Here is a 27090-nt window from a genome sequence, read left to right on the forward strand (position 1 = left end):
ATTTCAGGACTGGTAAAGAATTAGGGCTCTGTTCTCTGTTCTGATGTTTCATTCTCCCAACGCTGTTTTACAATGTTCCTTTTAGATAACAGGTGGGTTACGTTTCGCTTCATTGTATCTGAAGCAACAGTTTTCATGTGAATTCTCCAGCTTCCATGTGCCGGTGACCGCGCACCATCTCGGCACAGACAGGACTTCTATTATATGTACAATTTATTTACGTTTTCTGTCACTGACGCTGACATTTTTTGACGTTATCTGACATCTTCCAGAACCTTTTTTATTTGCAGAAAACATTACTGAGATAGAAAACTTCTATCTCAAAAAATGTTTTTGGGGGAAATGCAGAACAACAAAGACAGAAGTATTGTCATAGCCATAATCTATACACAGGACAGGTGATAATTTTCTGTTAAGTGACAGTCCAACCTCTGGGACCACCACTATTCCTTAGAACAGGGCAATGTGATTACAAAAGAAGTTGAGTGTTATACTCTGCTTTCTCTGGCAGTCCTGACCACGTGATCGGTAGGATATTACGTAGTCTGTAGATCGGTGATCACCTTGGGCCCCCATACACATTAGATCGCTTTCAACTGAACGATCGATCAGCCAATGACTACCTCTACTGACTCTCCATAAAAAGGAACAGTAATCCCTGCCAAGCGCTTCCTTGTTCTCTCCAAGAAAACCACTGGCAGACGCCTCCAGCGGCGGCTTATCTCCTGGCGGAACAAAAGGATTGGCCATTGGAAATTTGGAAATCTGATATGCCAGATTCTTGTCTCCCTCAACGTCAACTATCAGGGGAGCCCCCCCCCCCCCGTACACATTAGACTGTTGACTGATCTTCCTGATATCAGCTGGTATAACCCAATTTAGTCTAATAAGTATAGGAGCTTTTTAACCACACTGCTGACCAAGTGGTCTTAGAAAGTGATCCGTAATTATACATGCATACAAATATAATATAAAAGTCATTTTTAAAGCATGGATTTACACAATTTTAAAGTGGTGGTCTTGTTAAAGAAAAAAGAAAAACCATTTACACATGTCCTTTTGGGACCAGATAGCCCTCTTGACATACCACATTGGTATTCCATACAACCCAACAATTTTGAAGCATCTTTTCTTATATTTCTGTGTTGTGCCGTTCTTTTGTTATTAATTGACATCAGGGTGTAACTAGTTGGGGGGAGGGGTTCGTACACATTCTAACTGTCTTACCAGCACAAACAGTATCAGACTGTATAGCAGAGTTGTCCAACCTTTAGGCATCTCTGGGCCACATCGGAATTAGAGTTGAGTTGGGCCACACAATCAGCTTTGGTCATGCCACCATGATGTCACCAAAGCTTGGAAACTGTACCGATTATGCAGAACTAGCATTATCAGTGCAGTTTCTGTTTTTTTGTTTTTTTTTTGCAAGACAGATGGCCTAGCAAGTAACCATCACTCAATATCTGACACCTTGAAGGGTCTAACAAATGGCCCCTTTGGGGATGAGAGACTTGGAGACTAAATATTCTCTCCTTCCCTCACTCCCAAAATAGGTCCGGCCCGTGCTAAGCAAAGGGTCCTCCAGCGAGCCAATCCGAAAATAAATGTAGAGTGTGTCTAGGGCAGCCAAGAGGGAGGTCAATGCCAAGGGGGTGATGGGGTAGGTTTTCTGTTTGTGGCCTGATTTGAAATGGTTGCTTTGCCTTTCTATTGTCCTGCCGACCTCCAGGTAGCTCACAGCCTCTTTCAGCTTACAGCATTCTTCTAAGTTTACGATTTGGTGTTGGGACGCATTTATGGAAATCCTGGGCCGCAGGTTTGATACTCTTGCTGTATAGCGACACAAGCCTATGGTAGGGAAAATGGTGAAACCCAGTTGTCAATTTTTGGAGGAAAAACAAGGGATTGGCACAATGCAGAATTATAAGAAACAGTGAACAGGTTTTGTAAAACTTTTGCCATGAATGTCATAGGAATGAGTCGAAATAGGGGTCGGCACATACTTTTAATTCTAGTAGAGTTGTCAGAAGTCCTCATTGAATTTTCCAAGCTGGAAGCCTGTGTGGGGCATGAGGTTCGGAAGAGGGCTCTGGATCTCTCGACTTACCAACTAGAAAGGCTTCCGAAAGCACCGGCTACAGGAAGAGATGAACCCTTGGGTAACACCTTGTTTTGACAAATATAGCATATGATTGCCCAGATGGCCGTAGACTTGCAAGCCCCTTTGTGCCTTGGCTGCAAATGATGATGGCCTAGGTCCCAGTTCAAAAAGCTCCATCAGTGAATACTTTTCACATTTTTGTATAAACTTGTTAAGACACAAAAGTACAAGACGTTCTCTACAGAACAATTATTTTACAAAAGTCTATTTCTGCCAATGTTAGTACGATGGTGCTAAAAGCCAAGGTGGACTAATGCCAAACCTTGTCCCATCTTTGCCCTTATTTTAGTGCCAAATAAGTTTGGACCTGAGTTTTCAGAGACATATAAGTTTCTAAAGTCCCAAAACTGCCTTACAGGTTGAAGTTGTTAGGCCGGGTGTGTCACACCACAGTTTATCCAGTGAAGGGGTCCTTATTAATCAAGCCAAGTGTTACGGAAGTGCTTGAAAATGAAAAGCTGCGATGATATTAAAGCTTGAAAAGACATTTATTGAACAAGGAGGGATGATCAGCTGGTAGTTTTTTCCTCTTTTTTTTTTTTATGTTGTGAATTTTCGAAATGGTATCATGGGATGGGCACAGAAGTCAGCAGAGGTGCACGGAAAGGTGTGATAATGAAGGAGAAACCTTCCCACAGTAACTCAAACCACTGGTGGACATAGTCCGAAAAGAGCCCCTGTGCAAGAACAGCATATGGGCCCTTTGCAGTTTAATAGCTCAAAGTACAAAATTCCACCTGCTTTGGAGGTGGTAGTGGCCCCCTTACCTCTTGGGCTCCTGTGTGGCTGCACAGGTTGCACCATTGATATGTCCGTCCCTGAGGTAAATGGAAGCTGTGATGGAATGTTAAGACATAATTCATCAGCTGTTCATAAGCTTTCATGACATATCTGCAATGGATGACGAACGGCCCTTTATGGCTTCCATCGACTAGTATGACATCCATTGAATGGAAGCATCATGAAGCATTCATTATATATACATTTAATGGATGCCATACAATGACATCAGGAAAAATTGGAAATTGTCACATTTAGGCGGGCTGCGCATTAGGAATGAAGAGCCTTGGGATTCCAACTTTGGTTTTTATTATTACCAATTAGTTTCTGCATCAGGCTAGCGCGTTTTTCAAGGTATAAAAACCAAGTGTGACAGTTTCACGCAGCCCGTCGAAATGTAAGTTTCCTTTTTCACCGTTATACATCTGGAAGAACCTTTTCATCCAACCACGGGGCAGCAGCTTTCCACACTTTTAGAGGTGTTGTGCCTGCAGCCAACGCCTTCAGGTGAGCGCTACCATCGCTTATCCTTTACCAGATGGAATTGCCCAATTTTGTGTGCGCTTCTGTCCCTCTCCAGAGCTTCTCTATACACCGGCATCTTTCACCCCTAGCGGTCTATTAAAAAAAAAAAAGTATACTGCACAGTACACATTTTTACTGAATATCATTATATGGAAAAATATAGTCTACTATGTCCCATTGCTTTTCTTGCAGTACATTGGCCAGAGGCCAAAAGGTCACTCTTTTGGCCTCTATCAGTCTATATGACCCCTATAAATGGCTTCTAGCATGTGGTTTAGGAGCTTTACCTGCTACCTTCCCTAAAAAGTCTAAAAGCGTCTGGTCTGCCCCATCGGAGTTGCTAAAGCCTACCAATACCTCTTGGAAAGAAGTAATCCTGACATTTTTCTTGCATGTCGCAGCAGGATGGTCCATCACAAGACGGAGCGGTATCCCGCAGGGGTGTGAAATTGGGGCGTGGAAAGGGAGTGGCATTTAAAAAGTGGATGCGTTGTGAAAATGTTTTTCAGAAGTGCACGTTCCAGGATCTCTTGCACCACCTCTTCCAAAACTTGGCAAAGAACATAATATAAATGGAGCTTTCGACAGAATGTTTAACGAAGTATGGCATGTTTGTGTTTAATCAGCTTTGATAAGGTGTCCATAGGTAGTCCTTTGCTAGTAAGTAGCCCGTACTTAAGGATTAGGCCAAAAATTGTATTGGTTGAGATAAACTTCTATGCTGTACAGTAGATACAGGAACTGTCTACTCATTGGAAGTTCATATAGATGTTACAAAAGTCAAAGTGGGCAATGATTAGGTCATTAGTAGCATCTAAAAATGGTTGAGTAAAACTTGCTTCAGACAACGTTCCTGACTGTGGGGGGGCTTCTGTCTGAACCCCTGGAAAACAGGATTTAGATGTGCCAACAGAGCCATAGATTTCAATTAGGCAAATGGAGCCCAAAACATGCAATTTAGGACTCCATTTGGCCTCTTTTTTTTTTTTGGGTGGTGTCTGTCGTTTAAGTCCGACATAATAGTCTCAATTTTGGATGTTGTCTGCCTTTATTGATGTCCATGGCTCATGTTTTTCGGGATTTAAGATGGAAATATTCAGATTAAGTTAGGAATGTGACCCGAACTCCGCCTATAGAGGATATAGCAAGTCTGAATGAAAGGGCTGGAGGTGAAACGTACCTCCAACCAGAGAGCTATGTCAATAAGGATATGCTCCGATAGCGCACAGATCGCAGGGCTCCAGATCATTGTTTGCTCTTGGTTTTCTCATACACTGTACGTGTGGAACCTGCCTCTCCAAAGTTTTATTATTTTCAGAATTCTGTATACACCACGTACGAGGAGAAAAGTCTGCCCTGAAAGCAAACACATTGCAGCCCCACAATGAGCAGCCAGCTAGTAAGCATTCACAGAAGCCTGTAAAACAGGAAAAACAACAAAAAAAAACCCTCCACGAAGATGGACGAGGGTGGCAAAGCTCAGAAGCATTAAGAGTAATTATAGAATAAATTCATGCAGTGAGAACAATTACAGCACACTACGGCTGACTCATAAAACACCATAGAAAACCACAATCTACAAAATATCCCAGAAGCCGGCAGGAGGATTGTTAACAATTCAATTAGAAAAGAACTATAAAACAATCACTATGTCAAGGTTACTACCATCTATTTTTTTTATAATTTTATAATTTCTCTTTACTGGATTTTTTTCAAACTTTTCTATAACTTTTGCATAGTACTGTATGTATATGAAAAAAAAATCAGAACAGTGCACAAAGTCTTATACTAGACTCACTTGTCTTATTCTTTACAGAAAAGTTTTCATCAGTCTTACAAATCATACAGTAGATAACACAGGATCCATCATTCACAATAGGTGATATCACAGCTCACCTCCTCCTGTACAATGACTGATATCACCTCTATATACAGTAGATAACACAGGATCCACCATTCACAATAGGTGATATCACAGCTCACCTCCTCCTGTACAATGACTGATATCACCTCTATATACAGTAGATAACAGGATCCACCAGTCACACAAGATGATATCACAGCTCACCTCCTCCCCCCTCCTGTACCGATAACACCTCTATATACAGTAGATAACAGGATCCACCATTCACAATAACTGATGTCACAGCTTACCTCTTTTGCCCTTAGATAACGCTTCTATACAAACAAACTGGGTCAGAATCAGTCTATTGCTGCTAATATCCATATAAAGAACAAGGTGTAATAGTTTAATATTAGGCCTAGTGTTCATGGTGAATTTTTTTTCCTTTAAATTTTTGGGTAATGATGAATAGAAAAAAAAAAAAGTCAAAATAAATGTAAAAATAATTTAACATAAACACCTGACACTAACGATTGTGTCGTCAGAGAATGACCTTTCTGTTTTAACTCTTCAGTCCAAGGTGCACATAGTTCCCTATAAGACTTGGATGCTTTTTCTCCGTCCTACAAAATTATGAAGCTCCTTTATTCTATAACGACCTCTAATTACGTCAGATCATCTCCAGATACACAATCAAGCGTTATAAATAGACGGGACACCAAAATGACAGAACTAGGTCACTTCTACCTGCACAGATCTCATCTGTAGCTCCAGGTGAAGATCCGCGCAGGTCACACAACGCAGCAGCTACTAGTGATTTACCGGTAAACCATAGCAATAATCACAAGGAAATGCATCAAGACAAAAAAAAAGAACCAAAACAAGTTCTGTTCATCTCTGCAGTTCGCCATACTAAAAACATTAAAAGGGAATGCAGACGTCGAGTGCTGGACAAGTTCTTATACTTTTCTAGTATTTTTACAACATACATTGAGTACGCTGCATTGTCAGACTGTACTACTAGATGGTTGGCCAACGAAACATGCGCGGTACCAAAATGGCAACACATCGCCCATCAACAGGATTAGTTCTGAGCATGTGATTGCCAGGGGGTCTGTCCACTAGGACCCCCATCGGTCAAGAAAGCATGGGGTCCCCAAGTTTCCCATCTGAGCATAGCTGCTTTATGCAAAGTCCAGGGGATTGGTCGAGGTAGCAGAGTGCAGCGCCCTGGAGTGGCCGAGTACCCCGGAGTAACCATATGCATGTTCATCATCAGTTCCATTCAAATGGAGTTGGGACTGCAGTTCCCCTGATCGGTTGAGATCCCAATAGTCCCTACCCTGTGGATAGGTTCAAAGCTGTGCCATTGGTACACCCCATTTAAAAGGCTTTGTTTATATTGGACCATCTTTTTTTTGTAGAAAAAAAATCCTAGACAATAAGCCAATTAGCAATTATCCAGCTGCTGGGACGCCCAGAAATTAGTGGGGACTAGTGATGAGCGAGTATGGTCGGTTAACCCTTTCGGCGAGTATGCTCGGGCGAGTACCGAGTATCTTCAGCGTACTCGGTGTTATGTTTGAATCACTCCCGTGTGCATGATTTGCGACTGTTTGACAGCTTTAATACATGTGAGGAATGCTTAAGAAACAAGAATACTTGCCCGAGCATAGTCGCAGAAAGGGTTAACCGAACATACTCCTCACTAGTGGGGACCCGTCATAGGGTGTTTAAATTCATTGAAGCTGCATCAAAAGCGGAAGTGAAGTGTTACACAGTTCACATTGAACTCAATGGGTGTAAGTGTAATGCACTGACGAGCCTTGTCCTTCGGAGTGAAACGCGTTGTATATCAGTGTATCCTATTCAAGACTGATAGTCAGTCTTGAATAGGAGTTATAGTGCTCAAGCCACTTTATATTGGGCGGTTATGGTCGTATTACACAGTTGCCAAATACCGTGCCCATACACAGCTATGAGCCCCTACTGTACACACTTTGTGCATCTAATTCCATAGAGTCACATTGAGTCTTTTTGCAGCTTTACTTGCTTTATCATGGAAGCATTGGTTAAATTTCCAACAGGTCTATCACATAGGACCATTAATTTCCATTCATAATTTAGGCAGTAATGCTGGACTAGAGTCACCTTCTTCCTTTAAAAAGGTTAACCCCACAAGTAATATTCATCATCCACCAACACTAAATCTGATAATGAGGGTCCAAAGTCCCCTGTGTGAATGGAGTGGTAGTGAGCATGTGCGACCAAGCGAATAGAGCAGTGGTCGCACATGCTCACTACTGCTCCATTTACACAGAAGAACTTTGAGACCACCATTCTCATAAATTGTTGGGGGCCCGGTGGCTGGACCCCCTACGATTCATACAATCATCACATATAATGTTATTTATGGGAAAACCCCTTTTAAGTTTCTTATAAACAATAGTGTAAAATACCTTGTATAATGTGCATATAAGAAACAAGCACTCGCTGGACGTTCTCCATAAATAATAGACCAGACTGGTGTCACGGTGTATTATAGCATCATTTATACATTTTATAGCAGCCTTTCTGATGCATTAATCTACCGCAGCGATCAGTTTCCTATTCACAAACCAGGTTAATGTGATATTCTGAGCTGCTCTTACATCATTTAAACTTCAGCACTTGGCAGTTTTGCACATGTGGTTTCTTTTACTGCGCTGTTTTTCCCATTGAACTACAGCATACTGTAATAAGATCGTCAGTCTATAACCGTCTCACACCTACACATTTTCCTAACGTGGTTGTATGAGATGAAAAAAGAAACATCTGCTTTCTTCCAGAAATATACATCTCCTGGGGCTGAATCTAGTATTCCTTTGAATGCTGCTGCAATACCTGAAACAGTCAGTGGACAAAAGTGGCACTGTTTTGGTACTACTAGTTAGATATATATGTAAATTTAATTGTCTAAAATAATAATCAAAGCAAACTATAAATATTTACCATAACAGTTTGTATATTATTTTCTATTATTAAATGTTTTTTCAATTCTACATTGCTACTACCTAAGTGATAGAAATCTTGCCATTTTTTTCATTGGCCACTAAGCCCAACACTAGACTGAAACCTCCTGTTATGTTCAAAAGACCTTTCAGCAATTTGATCATTACAGGTAACACCTCTGTGCACAGTAGATAAAACAGGAGCCACCATTCACAATAGGTGATATCACAGCACACCTCCTCCTCCCCCTGTACAATGACTGTTTACACCTCTATATACAGTAGAAAACACAGGATCCACCATTTTCAATAGGTGATATCACAGCTCACCTCCTCTTCCCCCTGTACAATGACTGTTTACACCTCTATATACAGTAGAAAACACAGGATCCACCATTTTCAATAGGTGATATCACAGCTCACCTCCTCCTCCCCCTGTACAATGACTGTTTACACCTCTATATACAGTAGAAAACACAGGATCCACCATTCACAGTAGGTGATGTCACAGCTCACCTCCTCCTCCTCCCTTCACAATGACATTTGCTCAAATTTGAGCATGCCCAGTTTATACTTCTATACAAATAAATGGCATCAGTGAGTATATTGCTGCCAATTACATTACATAATATTATATATATATATATATATATATATATATATATATATATATATATATATATATATATACACACATACATATACATACATACATACACACACACTACATAAATATCTGCATATTTGGAAATCAAGATCTCAGGCACTTGAGAAACTTCTTACCCTTTGGGTCTGGTATCCTCAATAGCTCGGTCAAGTGGGATAATGTCACTAAGGTAGACATTGAAGTTTCCTTCTTTCCACCGTCTGCCTGCTTCTTGCTCCTTATCTTTAGGGACCGCCATGGGCCTCCCAAACTGGCCCGGTGCTCTGGGATTTCTTGGACTCATAGTTAAATCAATAGTTAATACTTTATGTTTGGCGGTAAGTGGCTTCACTTTAATTACTTCACTTTCAATTTTTACTCCATGGTCGGAGCTGGTGTTGGTCACTTTACTTGAGCTTTTCTCCTTGACATTACCCGGTCTGTTCTTTTCTTTATCCGCCACTTTTCCTAAAAACCCTTCTTTGATATTGAGCAGCAAGTTGGAGTTTTTCACATTTGCACTGATTTGAGAAATATTAGATCCCGGGTTCACTTTTTTAACCGTTTCATTCAGTGATTTGGATCCCTTGGCATCACTATTCGGTAAATCATTATTGACTGCATCATTAGGTAAAACGTCGGCAGAGACATTTTTGGGCGGCAGTTTATCCATTTTGTCATTATTGACATTTAATTTATCAATCAATACAACATTTGCATCAGGATGTTGATTGAGATTGTCTATTGGTTTAGCATTTTCATTATCTACATTTTTAGGGGCTCCTACTTCTTTGGATTCCAAGGCATCTTTAGGAGCAGCTGCATCTTTGGCCGCCAATGCAATTTTAAGGGGACCTACATCTTTGGGTGCAGATTTATCATTTTGGGCCACAGCATCCATGTGCTTAGCTCCATCTTTGGGGGCTTCTGCAACCTTAGAATCTGCTCCATCATGTTTAGGGGCCATGGCATCTTTGGGGGCTTCTCCGTTTTCTTCCTTAGGTTTTTCTGCATTCTTAGGCACTGCAACATTATTAGGGGCCTCTGAATCCTTCTCCTTTTTAAAAGCCACATCATCCTTAGGATTTCCCACATCTTTAGAGTCCCCTGTATCCTTGGGCACGGCGGCATCTTTAGGGGCCCCTACTCCTTGCACCACAACTGCACCCTTTGGTTCTGTTCCATTTTTGGAAACCACAACATCGAGGGGCCCCACTGCATATTTTCCATCATTAGGGGCCACATCATCCTTACTTTCTACACCATCTTTAGGCTCAACTCTAAATTTAGGTGTTACCATGTCTTTGCTTTTAACCATACTCTGAAAGTCTCCTGCACCGACAGGTTCTTCCTGATGGGGTACATCCCCCAACTTTACAACAGGGGGCGTATTTTTCAGTCTGACTATTAACCTTTCTTCTGCTGGAGGATTGGGAAATTGCCCTTTTGACAACAGAACATTTGTGACCTTTGCAACTTCCAGCTTTTTTCCCTCCTCAGCTCCAAGTTCAAGATTCAAGTTTTTGGCTCGTTGATCCCCCAACGGAGATAAAGTTTGATTAAATATCCTGGGCTTTATAGTCCTTTTTCTATTTTTGGCCATAATTTTAGCGTTACTGTCAAGTGCATGAGCTGGTCCAGCAAGTTCATCCGCAGGAGGGTAAAATATGCCTTTTAACTTAGTAACGTCCTTTCCCAGGGGTTCCCTTGCCTCTTTCCATTTACTGTCCTCGTTGCCCCTTCCTGGGGGATTCCAGGATTCGGATCCCACTTTATCCCTGCGGAAAAGTTCCTCTTTTTGCAACTTGCTATTGACCTCATTGAAAGAAAACCTCAGAGCTGCCATGTCAAATATCAGCCAGATGATAGAGGCGACGAATATGAACGCCAGGGCTCTACCGCTGCCCCTAAAGTACTTCCTTACCCTGTGCATCCTTGCAGTGGCTGGGAGTTGTAGTACTTGCTGTCACACAGCAGCCTCTTTGTACAAGCACAGGGGTTGCCTGCTCACTGCTGCCTGCGTGGCATTTCTTGGTGCTTTCCTCCTCTCCGCTCTTCCTGGCACTTGGGCACCACTCTGGGGGTGATGATCTTCAGGGCAGCACATCTGCACTGCATGGCTACATTGTATCACATCCCATATCCTGCTTCTTGGAGACACTTCTCTGGGAAGGTTGCAGGGCAGCAGACGTGTACTCTCTCCACCCATCCTTGTGTTGAAACTTGAGAAGCCGCCACATATGAGGAAATTGTGTCAGTGCATAAAGCCAGCAGTGCAGTGCAGAAGCCCTCACCTTGCAAGGCTTGTGTAACCCTTTCCTGGCTGGAAGAGCCCATGTGGATGGGAGGAGGACTGCAAAAGCAATTAGTGCACAGGTTAACCCCTTCACGGCCACACTTTACTCCTCACGTAGAACTTTGTCTGACTTGCAAACAATATGGGGTCTGTGTGACTAGGGACAATTAAGAAATAGACTTTGTTTAAAGTGATTTCCAAAGTGAATTTTGTTACTTTGTTTTTCTATTTCTTGTCTAAGGGTAGGCGCATACGTTAAGTATTTGGTTGAGAAATTTCTGCATAAAATGGGCGTGCTTTTGATGCGTTTTTTTTTTCCCCCCAATCATTAGCATAGTTGAAATCTGTAGCAAAAATGCCAAAAGAATTGGCATGCTGCAGGTTTAAATCTGCATGTCGAAAATAGGGAACGTGTGCATGAGACTTCAAGACTCTCATTCACTTTGCTGAGACTAAGAAAACCTTCAGGTTTTATGACAAAACTGTGCAGGAAAAAAAAGTGACATCTGCATTCTATAGCTACTCTGACATGGATTTTAAAAGTAAGTACACCAGCCTGATCAGGTCTAGGATGTTTATGTAATAATGTACACATTTCGTATTGTGAAATTTGGTGACTGACAAGGACAGTTATCTCCCTGTAGGCATTATGCGTGAAACTTATGGTCCCTCTGTGGCCAAACAGCGTTTCTAAAGGTTTATGAAAAATGGCTGGAATTTCATGTTTTGTTTTTTTTTTCTTCAGAATTTTTTCAGGTGTTTTAGAAAAAAAAACTATGAAAAATAGAACAACAAAAAAACAACAACCTGGAACATGCTAAACTATGAAATGAAAAAAACAAAACTACAATGGATCCCCAAGACAGGAAAACCAACACAGAAGTGTACTGTTTGTAGAGCTCTTGAAGGGGTTTTCCAAGTATAAAGTTTTTCATCTTTGAAATGTAGCCATCAACTTTACAATTTACATACGTTAGTAAAAGTGCCTGCTTTGCCTACTCCTTAAAGGGGTTTTCCAGTTATGGAAAACTTGTGTGTTGTGGCTGCAGATAGTTTAAAGGGAACCTGCCAGCTGATACATGCTTCCTGATCCACAGGCTGCATATATCAGGCACTGGCTGTATGATTTCAACTTGGAATATTTCACTCTGAAACATCGCACCATTTCAGAGAAAAACATACGTTAAAAGCCGCCTGGGACCAAGCTACATGTGAGACTAGTCAGGTGGGCCCCCCGGCGACTTCTCCACACCCACTGCCAGTGACTGACTGGTTTCTCTGTTGTTGGAAACTAGCATAGTGTCATAGAGAAAAATTAAAATCCATAAGACCTCTCCGGAGAGGGGACATATCATCATCACGCTGAATATATGGGATTAATTATAACTAGGGGAGAGAAAAACTAGTAATAACTGACGAAGTGAGAAAAAGAGCTGACACTTTGCTCTCCATTGAAGCCTCCTGCAGTGACCAGGTAATCACAGCAGGAAGAATAGCTGGGAAGAAGGCTGAGATTTGTTTAAGCAGAGGCGGGGAAGTACGCTTCCAAACCAAAGAGCTTCCTCTGATCAAAGCACTGATCGCAGACCAGCTGGAGCCAGTGGCCATTGATGAATATTGCGGTTTACATTGATCCAATATTTATGGACCATATATTTTTGGCGTTGCAGAGAAGAGACGGAGATAACTCTCTTTCACTCGCATCACCATAAGGCCGGCAGAACCCCTCCAACTTAATATTGGTCTGATGGATGGTGCTATCCATGCCATGATCCATCTCTATAAAAAGGTAAAATGGTGATAAGAAACACGAAGACAATATCTACTGCCTGGGAACTCCAGGGGCAAAAATATCCTGAAAGTTAGGGATCTAATAAAATTCTATAAGCTCACCAAGGGGAGGTATGAGGGCGTAACCTTGATCTAATAAAAAGAAGAATTTGGGTGTCTGTTTTTGTCATTCTGGAAGACACAGCTTGCTGTGAGTATTCGATTTAATCAATCTAAGTGCTTCCCTCCATAAAGATTAGAGCCATTCCTGTAACATCAGGTTTAGTAATTCTCTTTTGTTGTTCCTTTTCATTTTATGTAATTGGATTTACCGGATTGTTTTGTTCCCATTTTGTATCATCTTTGTAAATTCCTTTTCCTCTAGTCACCGGAAATGGTCTTCCAACAATCTTGAAGGAGTTCCCAGAGATGCTTAGCACTTGTTGGCCCTTTTGCCTTCACTCTGCGGTCCAGCTCACCCCAAACCATCTCGATTGGGTTCAGGTCTGGTGACTGTGGAGGCCAGGTCATCTGGCGTAGCACCCCATCACTCTCCCTCTTGGTCAAATAGCCCTTACACAGCCTGGAGATGTATTTGGGGTCATTGTCCTGTTGAAAAAGAAATGATGGTCCAACTAAACGCAAACCTGATGGAATAGCATGCCGCTGCAAGATGCTGTGGTAACCATGCTGGTTCATTATGCCTTCAATTTTGAATAAATCCCCAACAGTGTCACCAGCAAAGCACCCCCACACCATCACACCTCCTCCTCCTCCATGCTTCACGGTGGGAACCAGGCATGTAGAGTCCATCCGTTAACCTTTTCTGCGTCGCACAAAGACACAGTGGTTGGAACCAAAGATCTCAAATTTGGACTCATCAGACCAAAGCACAGATTTCCACTGGTCTAATGTCCATTCCTTGTGTTCTTTAGCCCAAACAAGTCTCTTCTGCTTGTTGCCTGTCCTTAGCAGTGGTTTCCTAGCAGCTATTTGATCATGAAGGCCTGCTGCACAAAGTCTCCTCTTAACAGTTGTTGAAGAGATGTGTCTGCTGCTAGAACTCTGTGTGGCATTGACCTGGTCTCTAATCTGAGCTGCTGTTAACCTGCGATTTCTGAGGCTGGTGACTCGGATAAACTTATCCTCAGAAGCAGAGGTGACTCTTGGTCTTCCTTTCCTGGGGCGGTCCTCATGTGAGCCAGTTTCTTTGTAGCGCTTGATGGTTTTTGCAACTGCACTTGGGGACACTTTCAAAGTTTGCCCAATTTTTCATACTGACTGACCTTCATTTCTTAAAGTAATGATGTCCACTCGTTTTTCTTTACTTCGTTGCTTTTTTCTTGCCATAATACAAATTCTAACAGTCTATTCAGTAGGACTATCAGCTGTGTATACACCAGACTTCTGCACAACACAACTGATGGTCCCAACCCCATTTATAAGGCAAGAAATCCCACTTATTAAACCTGACAGGGCACACCTGTGAAGTGAAAACCATTTCCGGTGACTACCTCTTGAAGCTCATCAAGAGAATGCCAAGAGTGTGCAAAGCAGTCATCAAAGCAAAAGGTGGCTACTTTGAAGAACCTAGAATATAAGACATATTTTCAGTTGTTTCACACTTTTTTGTTAAGTATATAATTCCACATGTGTTAATTCATAGTTTTGATGCCTTCAGTGTGAATGTACAATTTTCATAGTCATGAAAATACAGAAAAATCTTTAAATGAGAAGGTGTGTCCAAACTTTTGGTCTGTACTATGTATGTGTCTGTGTATGTGCGTGTGTATGTATGTATATATATATATATATATATATATATATATATATATATATATATATATATATATATCACATTACAGTGGGGAAAAAAAGTATTTAGTCAGCCACCAATTGTGCAAGTTCTCCCACTTAAAAAGATGAGAGGCCTGTAATTGACATCATAGGTAGACCTCAACTGTCAGAGCCAAAATGAGAAAACAAATCCTGAAAATCACATTGTTTGATTTGGAAATAATTTTTTTTCAAATTTTGGTGGAAATTAAGTATTTTACATACATACAGTGGGGGAAATAATTATTTGATCCCTTGCTGTTTTTGTAAGTTTCCCCACTCACAAAGACATGAACAGTCTATAATTTTAAGGGTAGGTTAATTTTAATATTGAGAGATAGAATATCCCAAACAAAAAAAATTAAGAAAATCACATTGTATAACTTAGATAAATTTATTTGCATTTTTCATTGAGAAATAAGTATTTGATCCCCTACAAACCATTATGAGTTCTGGCTCCTACAGACCACTTAGACGCTCCTAATCAATTCGATACCTGCATTAAAGACAGCTGTCTTACATAGTCACCTGTATAATAGACTTCTGTCCATAGACTCAATCAGTCAGACTCTAACCTCTACAACATGGGCAAGACCAAAGAGCTTTCTAAGGATGTCAGATGTTACGGATCCGGATGGTGGAACCTCTGTGCTGCGGTGCAAGGAGGGACCAGAGGGGCATAACTAGGTATCAACTCGGACTGACCAAGGTCGCACGGCGACTAAATCGACTCGAGGGACCAGGTGCTACTCTGGGCCAGTCCTTGTATGAGAGCAGGTGACTCCCACGGGTAACTGTTTGGAGCCTCCAGGTAGGCTGGCTGATAGGCACGGCAGGTAACTGGTGTAGGAGCCTCCAGGTAGGCTGGCTGGTAGGCATGGCAGGTAACAGGTACGTTCTCCAGGTAGTCAGGCAAGCCTGGCCCATAGACAGACTGGCAGGTTAGGACCGTAGGCAGACCGCCTGGCTGGAGAGTGCACTTGGCTGGTGGAGACAGGTAGTCAGGCTGGCGGACTGGACTGGTAGTCAGGCTGGCGGACTGGACTGGTAGTCAGGCTGGCGAACTGGACTGGTAGTCAGGCTAGCAGCGGGACCTGAGGGCTGAAGCAGAGTTTAGAACACAAAGCTACAACCTTGCACGGGCACCTCCATTTTGGAGGAGGTGCCTTTTATATGACGGCGCGCGGCCCCTTTAAGAGGGAGGGAGAGCGCGCGCCCTAAGCACAGTACCCAGGAAGCTGCGCGTGCCGGCAGCAGCAGCAGGAGAGCCGGAAGACGCTAGGCCAGGAGCGTGGTGGTAAGGGGGACGGCGTCTCTGCCTGTCAGAGGGCAGAGACGCCGATGCTACAATACTCCCCCCTTTACGCCCCCTCTTTTTTAGGCCTGAAAAATTTTTTAAGGTGAAGCGGGTCGTGGATGTTCTCCCTCTGTTCCCAAGTTCTCTCCTCTGGGCCAAACCCTTTCCAATCCACTAGAAAAAAGGTTTTTCCTCTTACCCTCTTGGTGGCCAGAATGTTCTCTACCTCATAGATGTCTTCAGCGGAGACCGGAGCTGGGGAGGTACCTGGATCGTCGGGGAAAAAAATTAAGCACAACTGGTTTGAGGAGAGATACGTGGAAGGAGTTGGGAATCCGTAAGGTGGCCGGGAGTTTTAACTTGTAGGCTACTGAATTGATTTGCTTGAGGACTTCAAATGGACCGATGAACCGTGAACCCAACTTATAGGAGGGTATTTTGAGACGAACATGTTTGGAGGAGAGCCAAACCTTGTCTCCCGGATGGAATTGAGGTGGGTCCAGACGTCTCTTGTCGGCATGTCTCTTCATCCGCTCGGAGGATTGAAGAAGTGCGGATCTAGTGTCCTCCCAAATGGTGGCAAACTCGCTGACCAGAGACTCCGCGGCAGGGTTGTCCACTGAAGCGGAGACGGGAAACGGAATCCGGGGATGTTGACCGTAGACCACAAAGAACGGGGACTTGGAAGAAGATTCGCTCTCATGGTTGTTATAGGAGAACTCGGCCCATGGTAGGAGCTCTACCCAATCCGTATGGTGAGCGTTGACGAAGTGCCGGAGGAAGCTGGTAAGGATTTGGTTGATACATTACACTTGGCCATTGGACTGTGGATGATAAGTGACGCGCCCCCTGGGCCAGTGCTGTTGGGGATACCCGGAGCCGGATCAGATGGGGGTTGTAGTCTCTGAGTGGCTGTGACCCGGTCCGTGCCCAGGGTGTCAAACTCAGTGTGTGGCAGTCCTTGTGATGTTACTAGATGTTCTTTTGTGTCGACTACGCCACCCGTTGATTTGCGGTCAGTATGGCCGCCGCTGCAGCAGGGTCCACTGAGGCTGGTGATGTGTGTGCAGCTTAGGTAGTATAACCCCCAACGGGAGGGGTATAGCCTCAGGGGGTCAGTTGCAGAGGATGGGGGTTGTGGTGGTGCAGCGAGGATGGAAATGAGACTCAGAGTCGGGCTGTGCAGTTCAGGGTTTGTTTACTTACTGCAGTTGTTCTGGTCACTCCGGCCTTAAGTGACCACCCGAGCCGCGCTGCGTCCACCAGGTCCTGGACTCGGCCAACCCCCAGGTGATTCTGGAGCGTGGTCCTGAGCTCCCTTTCTGTCCTGTCCTCTTCTCTGGCCTTCCCCACCAGGGATCCACCTTTGTCCGGCTCCCTCGGGCCTCTTGGTGGTAAACCCTTGTCTCTGGGTTCCCTGACCCTATTCCTGGTCTGCCTTCCGGGTGGATTTAGTGGGTGATCGTGGCAGATCGGTCCTGCCCACGACCTCCGGTTCCTGGCTAAGGTGTGCTGTAGCCTCTGCCAGCTTGGGATCCGGTACCCTGTTGCCAACTCTTCACCCTCTGGTCTAATTTGGGCTCTTGGAGTTCCTTCGTTCTCCCCCTCTGGGTCTTTCTTTCTCCTCTCTCTCTCTCTTGGCCTTGGAGCTGCTCTTCTCCTCTGCTCTCTTCCTCTGCTCTGCTCTGACAAAAGACTGACAGACTGACCCTGATCTAAGATGGTTCCCACCTTATATACTCCCTCTATGTGTGAGCTCAGGTGACCAGCACCCAATGAGCTCCTAGCACTACCCAGACTGCTCCCCCTATCTGCCCCTACACTACTGGGATGTTCCACCCCCCTCCCACTCCAGCCAGGAACAGACACTGTTGTACCTGCACATTTCTCTAGTGGGAGTACCATCGGTCTGTTCCCCGGAAATGGGATGTGTGTAGTGCATGCAGCCAACTGAGCTCAGTTCCACACTCCATCCTTACCCGGGAGTGGAATATCACACCTCTGGGTTGAGGTGCAATACCCCTGTAGCAGCCGAATCCTCAGGGTGCTACATTCCCCCCTGGTAAATCACAGCACGTCCTCGGGCTGCAAGATACAAACATCCAAAAACATACATTTATTTTTCATAAAACATAAACATATAAAACTTATAAAACATCATCAGCAGCAATAAACTTTTCATATAAACATTCTTGTTTCTGGTTCCTCCGGTCACGGTGCAACTTGTGACCGGGTAAAGTGCGACAGTCTCTCTTGGAATAAAACAGTTTCCTATCAAACCAGTAGGGGGCGCTTTAGGAAGCGCAACTATATACAAGGGGATATGGCCGCTCTCAGTCCTCGGCCAGGTATTAGGGAGGATTGACCGCTCTCGGTCCTCGGTCAGTGGGAATAGGGACACACGGGGTTAACAGTTCACTCTTGGCTGGTCCCAACGGGGACTATATTTTAACTAGAACAGTTCTTATACCCTGACGGGTAACTTTATACAGTCTCTCTCTACCGTACTTCAACGACGGCGTCCTCCTGCTCCTTCTTTAGATTCTTCAGACCCGTCCGGGCACTTATGCTGGGCAAATAGATTTTCACCCAGGTGCGGCACTCTAGATGTTGAGGGCGCGTTGATGGTAGCGGCGCCCGGGTCGACCAGGCCTTGCGACCAGGCTTGGGGCACCCTAAAGGCAAAGGGCACCGTAAGAACGGCGGCGCCCTGGGTTATTCGGCCCTGCGACCAGGCCGGTGGCTCCGCGGAGGTAGGGGGCGCTGTTGGTATTGCGGCGCCCGGGGGTACTAGGCCTTGCGACCAGACCGGTGGTATTTCCTGCTTGGCCACGCTCGAGGTCGAGGCGTGTGACGTCACAGGGGTCGCGGCCGCGGTTTCCGGTTGAGGCCTAGTCGGCGGCGGTGACGATGCAGCGACGGGCACGGCAGGGGGAATTTCGGGCTCTGCGACGGGGAGCTGGGGCAGGCACGCGGTTTCCCGGCTCGGGGTAGAGACGTCCCCTTTACCTGCCTCCGTCCGTTCAGCTCCCTTCTCGGCGCCGTCTCCTGCCTTCATTCCTCCTGCGCCATCCTCAGAGGCGGTCTGTCTCCTCGTCTCTGGCGGCGTGCTCCGCTGACGGGTGCCGGTCTGCTGGGCCATCTCTCGGCTCCACTCCGCCAACGTCTCTCGCTGTACCCGGGCCATCCTCCGTGCGAGGTCCTCCAGCGCGGTCTGTGCACACTCCCGGTCTCGGGGGAGCTGTGCTAGGATCTCCAGCAGGCCTTCTGGAGTGGCGACCTGCAACAGGCTCCTGACCACTGGGTCGGTGCTGCCTGGAGTGGCGGCCCGCATCAGGCTCCTGACCGCTGGGTCGGTGCTGCCTGGCTCTCCCTCCATCTCCGGGTAGGCTCTCTCTGGACTCTCTTCCAGACGTCTTGTCTCCGGGTGCGCTCTCTCCAGACTGCTCCAGGCAACACCCATCTTTGTTCTCTTCTTCTGTCTCCGCCCACATCGAGGGTGGTCCCGGGGCAACTTCAGTTCCAGGGGCAGTTCTCTTACGCTGATGGACACTTCCAGCATCACAGTCTCTGTTGGTGGGCGCGGTTTCCGCTTTTGGCGCCATTCTTCGACCTGGCCCACGATGGGAGGTGGCCTCTTGCCACCCTCTGGCACGCCCATAATGGCGTCCGCTCTTCCAAGGCGGGAAATCTTCGGAAATGGCGGGAATCGTCTCCCAGTGGCGGGAAACTCCATGGATGGCGGGAAAAAGCTGCAAATGGCGGACAACCGGCGGGAAACGACCTGTGATGGGGCCCGATGGCGGGGACCCTCCGGAACCGGCAGGAGACTTCTTTTTAAGGTAACGATGAACTTTTCTTCAGGCACGCAGTACCCGGTTGTTGCGGGCACGTTATCCTGCCGACTACGCCAAAGTTGACGCGCCCCCTGGGCCAGTGCTGTTGGGGATACCCGGAGCCGGATCAGATGGGGGTTGTAGTCTCCGAGTGGCTGTGACCCGGTCCGTGCCCAGGGTGTCAAACTCAGTGTGTGGCAGTCCTTGTGATGTTACTAGATGTTCTTTTGTGTCGACTACGCCACCCGTTGATTTGCGGTCAGTACGGCCGCCGCTGCAGCAGGGTCCACTGAGGCTGGTGATGTGTGTGCAGCTTAGGTAGTATAACCCCCAACAGGAGGGGTATAGCCTCAGGGGGTCAGTTGCAGAGGATGGGGGTTGTGGTGGTGCAGCGAGGATGGAAATGAGACTCAGAGTCGGGCTGTGCAGTTCAGGGTTTGTTTACTTACTGCAGTTGTTCTGGTCACTCCGGCCTTAAGTGACCACCCGAGCCGCGCTGCGTCCACCAGGTCCTGGACTCGGCCAACCCCCAGGTGATTCTGGAGCGTGGTCCTGAGCTCCCTTTCTGTCCTGTCCTCTTCTCTGGCCTTCCCCACCAGGGATCCACCTTTGTCCGGCTCCCTCGGGCCTCTTGGTGGTAAACCCTTGTCTCTGGGTTCCCTGACCCTATTCCTGGTCTGCCTTCCGGGTGGATTTAGTGGGTGATCGTGGCAGATCGGTCCTGCCCACGACCTCCGGTTCCTGGCTAAGGTGTGCTGTAGCCTCTGCCAGCTTGGGATCCGGTACCCTGTTGCCAACTCTTCACCCTCTGGTCTAATTTGGGCTCTTGGAGTTCCTTCGTTCTCCCCCTCTGGGTCTTTCTTTCTCCTCTCTCTCTCTCTCTTGGCCTTGGAGCTGCTCTTCTCTTCTGCTCTCTTCCTCTGCTCTGCTCTGACAAAAGACTGACAGACTGACCCTGATCTAAGATGGTTCCCACCTTATATACTCCCTCTATGTGTGAGCTCAGGTGACCAGCACCCAATGAGCTCCTAGCACTACCCAGACTGCTCCCCCTATCTGCCCCTACACTACTGGGATGTTCCACCCCCCTCCCACTCCAGCCAGGAACAGACACTGTTGTACCTGCACATTTCTCTAGTGGGAGTACCATCGGTCTGTTCCCCGGAAATGGGATGTGTGTAGTGCATGCAGCCAACTGAGCTCAGTTCCACACTCCATCCTTACCCGGGAGTGGAATATCACACCTCTGGGTTGAGGTGCAATACCCCTGTAGCAGCCGAATCCTCAGGGTGCTACATAAGCAGAGGAGAAATCCAGGGAGACATCCAGCAGCTTACACATAGCTCTTCAGAAGCGCGAAGTAAACTGGACCCCGCGATCAGACACAATGTGAAGGGGTAGGCCGTGGAGACGAAAGATGTGATGAATGAAGTCCTTAGCCAGCACAGATGCAGACGGGAGACCAGGCAGAGGGATAAAGTGGGCCATTTTAGAAAAGCGGTCAGCGACCACCCAAATGACAGTACATCCGGCAGAAACAGGGAGATCAGTAATAAAGTCCTTAGCAATGTGTTGCCACGGGGCAGCAGGTACGGGAAGAGGCCGGAGACGGCCGGCTGGAACATGTCTGGGAACCTTGTTGCGGGCACATGAAGAACAGGCCGTGACGAAGTCTACAACATCCTTGCACAGGGAAGGCCACCAGTAATGCCGGGTAATGAGCAGGAAGGTCTTTCTCTGACCAGCATGGCCGGCTAGTTTAGATGAATGACCCCAGTGAAGAACCTTCTTATGATCCGGAACCGCTACAAACGTCTTACCGGGTGGGAGACGAGACAGGTCCAAGGGAGCCACATTCATCACTTTGGAGGGATCGATGATATGCATAGGCTCCTCCTCTTGATCGGAAGGCAGGAAGGATCGGGACAAAGCGTCGGCTTTAACGTTCTTGTCCGCAGGGCGGTAATGTAGTTAATGTAGGGTAAAGTTGAAACGGGCGAAGAACAAAGACCACCTGGCCTGACGCGGATTGAGTCTTTGGGCATTTTGTAGATATGCCAGGTTTTTGTGGTCAGTGTAGATGACCACCGGGTGCAGAGCCCCCTCTAGCAGGTAACGCCACTCCTCCAGCGCCAATTTGATGGCTAGCAGTTATCCGTCTCCTATGGAATAGTTGCGCTCAGACGAGGAGAAGAGCTTGGAGAAGAAGCCTCAGGTTACCATTCTCCCGGACAGAGATTTCTGGGTGAGCACCGCTCCGGCTCCGGAAGAGGAAGCATCAACCTCCAGAAAGAACTGTTTGTTGCAATACAGATGGTGCAGCACCGGGGCAGAGGAGAAGTCTTGTTTTAAGGAGAGGAAGGCCTCCTCCGCTTCGGACGTCCATTCCTTAGCATTTGCTCCCTTACGGGTGAGCACAGAGATGGGTGCAGTCCGGGAAGAGAAATGTGGGATGAAGAGACGGTAATAGTTAGCGAAGCTCAGGAATCGCTGAATCGCCTTCAACCCCTCCGGACGGGGCCACTTTAAGACGGCAGAAACTTTCTCGGGGTCCATCCGTAGACCTGTCTTAGAGATGGCAATGTAGAAAAAATATTTCAGCTCACCTGGGTCAGCCTGCTTTCTCATGAGTCACGGTGCTCGGATTGTAAAGATCCCGTCTGGGAGACATTAGGCAGTGATGAAGAGGTAGTTATCCAGCAACTCCTGAAAGTGACTTAAAAAATAGCCTTTATTTTGAAAAAATTAAAACCATGAGACCATGGTGCAAATAAAAGCATACAGAGGCTTTTATTTGCACCATGGTCTCTTCATCACTGCCTTAGAGATAATATAGCCCAGGAACGGAAGAGAGGTCTGCTCGAAGAGGCATTTTTCAAATTTTGCGAATAGGTGATTCTGCCTGAGCCTAAGCAGGACCTGACGAACATCCCTCCGGTGTGTGGGAAGATCCGGAGAGAAGACCAAGATGTCGTCCAGGTACACCACCACGCAAGAATATAAGAGGTCACGGAAGATGTCATTAACTAATTCTTGGAAGACGGCTGGAGCATTACTGAGGCCGAAGGGCATCACACGGTATTCATAGTGACCGTCCCAGGTATTGAATGCCGTCTTCCACTTGTCTCCTTGGCGGATCCAGACCAAGTTATACGCCCCACGAAGATCAAGCTTGGTGAAGATCTTCGCGCCTTTAAGGCGGTCGAACAGCTCTGAGATGAGCAGCAGGGGGTATTTATTTTTGATAGTAATCTGGTTGAGTCCTCTATAATCGATACAGGGGCGTAGTGAACCGTCTTTTTTTTTTTTACGAAGAAGAATCCAGCTTCAGCCGGGGAGGTAGATTTCTGGATGAATCCCCTAGCCAGATTTTCTTCGATGTACTCCCGACATGGCCCGGGTTTCGGCCAACGACAAAGGGTAGATATGCCCACGGGGTGGAGTGGCACAGGGTACCAGGTCAATAGGGCAATCATATGGCCTATGAGGTGGCAGTGTCTCGGCTTCCTTCTTGTCGAAGACAACTGCATAGGACCAGTAAGGTGCCGGTAGACCAGGTAAATTAGCCGGAGTAGACGGAGGTCGAGCCGGGCGAACTGGGACCAGGCAGGTCTCATGGCAATCCTGCCCCCAACGGAGCACCTCACCAGATTGCCAATTCAGAACGGGTTCATGTCTCTGTAGCCAGGGTAGACCTAGCAAAAGGGAGTGAGAGAGGCCGGATAGCACATGGAAGGAGATCCTCTCCGAGTGCAGCATTCCCACCTGAAGGGTTACAGGCTCAGTGACGAGCAAGATGGTCACCAGAAGGAGTCTTCCATCCACGGAAGCGACTGCCAATGGTTCAGCCAGAGGTTTGGTAGGAATCTGATACTTCTCTACAAGGGACTGGGAAATGAGATTCCCAGCTGCTCCGGAATCCAGGTGGGCGGTTTCAAAGAAGCGGTTCTCTCCACAGGAAATAGAAACGGATAAAGTCAAGAACGGAGAGGGTTTACTCTTGCCTAGGACGACCTCTCTGAGCGGTCCTAGACACTGGAGTTTCCCGGCTTCACCAGACAGGAACGGATCAGATGCTCCTTACTACCACAGTAGAAACTGCTCCCCTCGGCCCGGCGTGTTTCTTGACGAGACTTGACCATCTTAGTCTGGTCGATCTGCATGGGTTCGGGCGAGCGTGCCCGGGGAGTTTCTGGTTGGGAGGCAGGTTTCTGGAAAACAGGAGCAAGACGAGGAAATCTTCTCTCCTGGGTAGTCTCCTTAGCACGTTCCAGGAAACGGATGTCAATCCGCGTAGCTAGTGACACTAGGTCATCCAGGGTGATAGGAATGTCCCGGCCGGCTAGCTCGTCCTTAATCCGACCGGAAAGACCCTCCCAGAAGGTGGACACCAGGGCCTCATTGTTCCAGGCAAGCTCAGAAGCGAGGGTATGGAACTGTATGGCATACTGGCCCACCGTGAGACTCCCTTGGCGGAGACGGAGCAATGAGGAGGCAGTAGAAGTCCTTCGTCCGGGCTCATCGAAGACCCTCCGGAAGGCAGTGAGGAAAGCCGGAAGATCGGACACCAGGGGATCCCCTCTCTGCCATAGATGGTTTAGCCATGCCAATGCTTCCCCGGTGAGGTGAGACATGATGAATGCCACCTTGGCCCGGTCGGAGGGAAACTGATGTGCCAGTAGTTCAAAGTGCAGCGTGCACTGGTTCAGAAAACCCCGACATAAGACGGGGGCACCTCCAAAATGAGGAGGCGCAGAGAGCCGGGGTCCAGAGCTGGATGCCGTGGTACTGGTAGGCCGCGGCGCCGCCGGAGCGGGTGTCGCTCGGCTCGAGGCGGGCACAGGTGGGACAGACAGCGTGTCCAGGCGAGAGTTGACAGACCGCAGGTAGGTCAGGATGGTTTCCTGTTGGGATCTCTGATGAGAAACCTCCTGGTACAGGTCAGCAAGCGAAGGAGCCTGGGGACCACCGGGTTCCATGGCCCATGCAAACTGTTACAGATACGGGTAGTGCTGCGGTGCAAGGAGGGACCAGAGGGGCGTAACTAGGTATCGACTCGGACTGACCAAGGTCGCACGGTGGCTCAATCGACTCCATGAACCAGGGAAGGACCGAGCAGAGGGACATTCTCCGGGTAGGCAGGCAAGCCTGGCCCATAGACAGACTGGCGGGTTAGGACCGTAGGCAGACCGTCGGGCTGGAGAGTGCACTTGGCTGGTGGAGACAGGTAGTCAGGCTGGCGGACTGGACTGGTAGTCAGGCTGGCGGACTGGACTGGTAGTCAGGCTGGCGGACTGGACTGGTAGTCAGGCTAGCAGCGGGACCTGAGGGCTGAAGCAGAGTTTAGAACGCAAAGCTACAACCTTGCACGGGCACCTCCATTTTGGAGGAGGTGCCTTTTATATGAGAAGTCCTCTGGCCATTGGCCGGTGACTCCTTAGGATGGCGCGCGCGGCTCCTTTAAGAGGGAGGGAGCGCGTGCGCGCCCTAAGCACAGTGCCCGGGAAGCTGCGCGCGACAGCAGCTGGAGAGCCAGAAGACGCCGGGCCAGGCGGTAAGGGGGATGGCGTCTCTGCCTGTCAGGGGGCCGAGACGCCGATGCTACATCAGGGACAAGATCATAGACCTGCACAAAGCTGGAATAGGGCTACAAAACCATAAATAAGACGCTGGGTGAGAAGGAGACAACTGTTGGTGCAATAGTAAGACAATGGAAGAAATACAAAATGACTGTCAATTGACATCGATCTGGGGCACCATGCAAAATCTCACCTCGTGGGGTATCCTTGATCATGAAAAAGGTGAAAGTTCAGCCTAAAACTACACGGGGGGGAACTTGTTAATGATCTCAAGGCAGCTGGGACCACAGTCAGCAAGAAAACCATTGGTAACACATTATACCTTTAAAGGTTTAAAATCCTGCAGTGCCTGCAAGGTCCCCCTGCTCAAGAAGGCACATGTACAGGCCCGTCTGAAGTTTGCCAATGAACACCTGGATGATTCTGTGAGTTATTGGGAGAAGGTGCTGTGGTCAGATGAGACAAAAATTTAGCTCTTTGATATTGACTTAACTCGCCGTGTTTAGAAGAAGTACAACCCTAAGAACATGGTCCCAACCGTCAAGCATGGTGGGGGAAACATTATACTTTGGCGGTGCTTTTCCAGCAAGACAATAACCCAAAACATACAGCCAAGCCAACAAAGGAATGGCCCAAAAAGAAGCACTGTAAGGTCATGGAGCAGCCTAGCCAGTCTCCAGACCTTAATCCCATAGAAAACTTATCAAGGGAGCTGAAGCTCCGAGTTGCCAAGCGACAGCCTCAAAATCGTAATGATTTAGAGATGATCTGCAAAGAGTAGTGGACCAAAATTCCTCCTGACATGTGCGCAAACCTCATCATCAACTACAAATAATGTCTGACTGCTGTGCTTGCCAACAAGGGTTTTGCCACCAGGTATTAAGTGTTTGCCAGAGGGATCAAGTACTTATTTCTTACTTAAAAATGCAAAAAAAAATATTTAATTTATACAAAGTGATTTTCTTGATTTTTTTTTTTTTGGGATATTCTACCTCTCAATATTAAAATTAACCTACCCTTAAAATTATAGACTGTTCATGTCTTGGTCAGTGGGCAAACTTTCAAAAACAGCAAGGGATCAAATACTTATTCCCCCCCCCCTCTGTGTGTGTGTATGTATATATTAATATTCCATGAGCTGGAATCGGAGGTGTATTTACCATACGCTCACGGTGACTTCCCCAATAACCGGCCTAGTAGTGGAAGCAGTTGCGGCCTCGTCCATTACTTGTCAGTCATTTGTGTAATTGTCCTGACGAATGAAGGCAGCGTCCCTTCATAAATTGGTGTTAGCAATGGGATCTGTGTGACTCACACGGCTGCGTCTCATTGACAACTGGTGGCAGCGGTGGGATTTATGCGATTTCCCCAGTGTCATCTTTGACAAACTGGTGACAGCAGTGGGATCTGTGTGACACCCTCCCCGATGTCCTCCTAGACATATAGGATCTGTAATACTCATTTTCTTATGTGGATCCAAGGAGGCGTGCTTCTTCCAAGTGCACTGACACACCCCCAGTGCACCTTCAGC

The 27090-nt window shown here is 46.9% G+C and overlaps 1 protein-coding gene across 1 annotated transcript in view; it reads right to left on the bottom strand.

Annotated features, from left to right (window-relative positions):
- Window positions 1-11191, bottom strand: part of GALNT5 (polypeptide N-acetylgalactosaminyltransferase 5) — a 47899-nt gene extending 36708 nt beyond the window's left edge. Inside the window, exon 1 of the mRNA XM_073647150.1 lies at window positions 9083-11191. Coding sequence (XP_073503251.1) covers window positions 9083-10878 — 1796 coding nt within the window. The 5' untranslated portion in view covers window positions 10879-11191. The remainder of the gene's footprint in view (window positions 1-9082) is intronic.
- Window positions 11192-27090: the final 15899 nt, after the last annotated feature.

The sequence above is a fragment of the Phyllobates terribilis genome, unplaced genomic scaffold (assembly GCF_046119375.1).
Source record: "Phyllobates terribilis strain yellow unplaced genomic scaffold, ASM4611937v1 Scaffold_9__5_contigs__length_417890890, whole genome shotgun sequence".
Taxonomy (NCBI): domain Eukaryota; kingdom Metazoa; phylum Chordata; class Amphibia; order Anura; family Dendrobatidae; genus Phyllobates; species Phyllobates terribilis.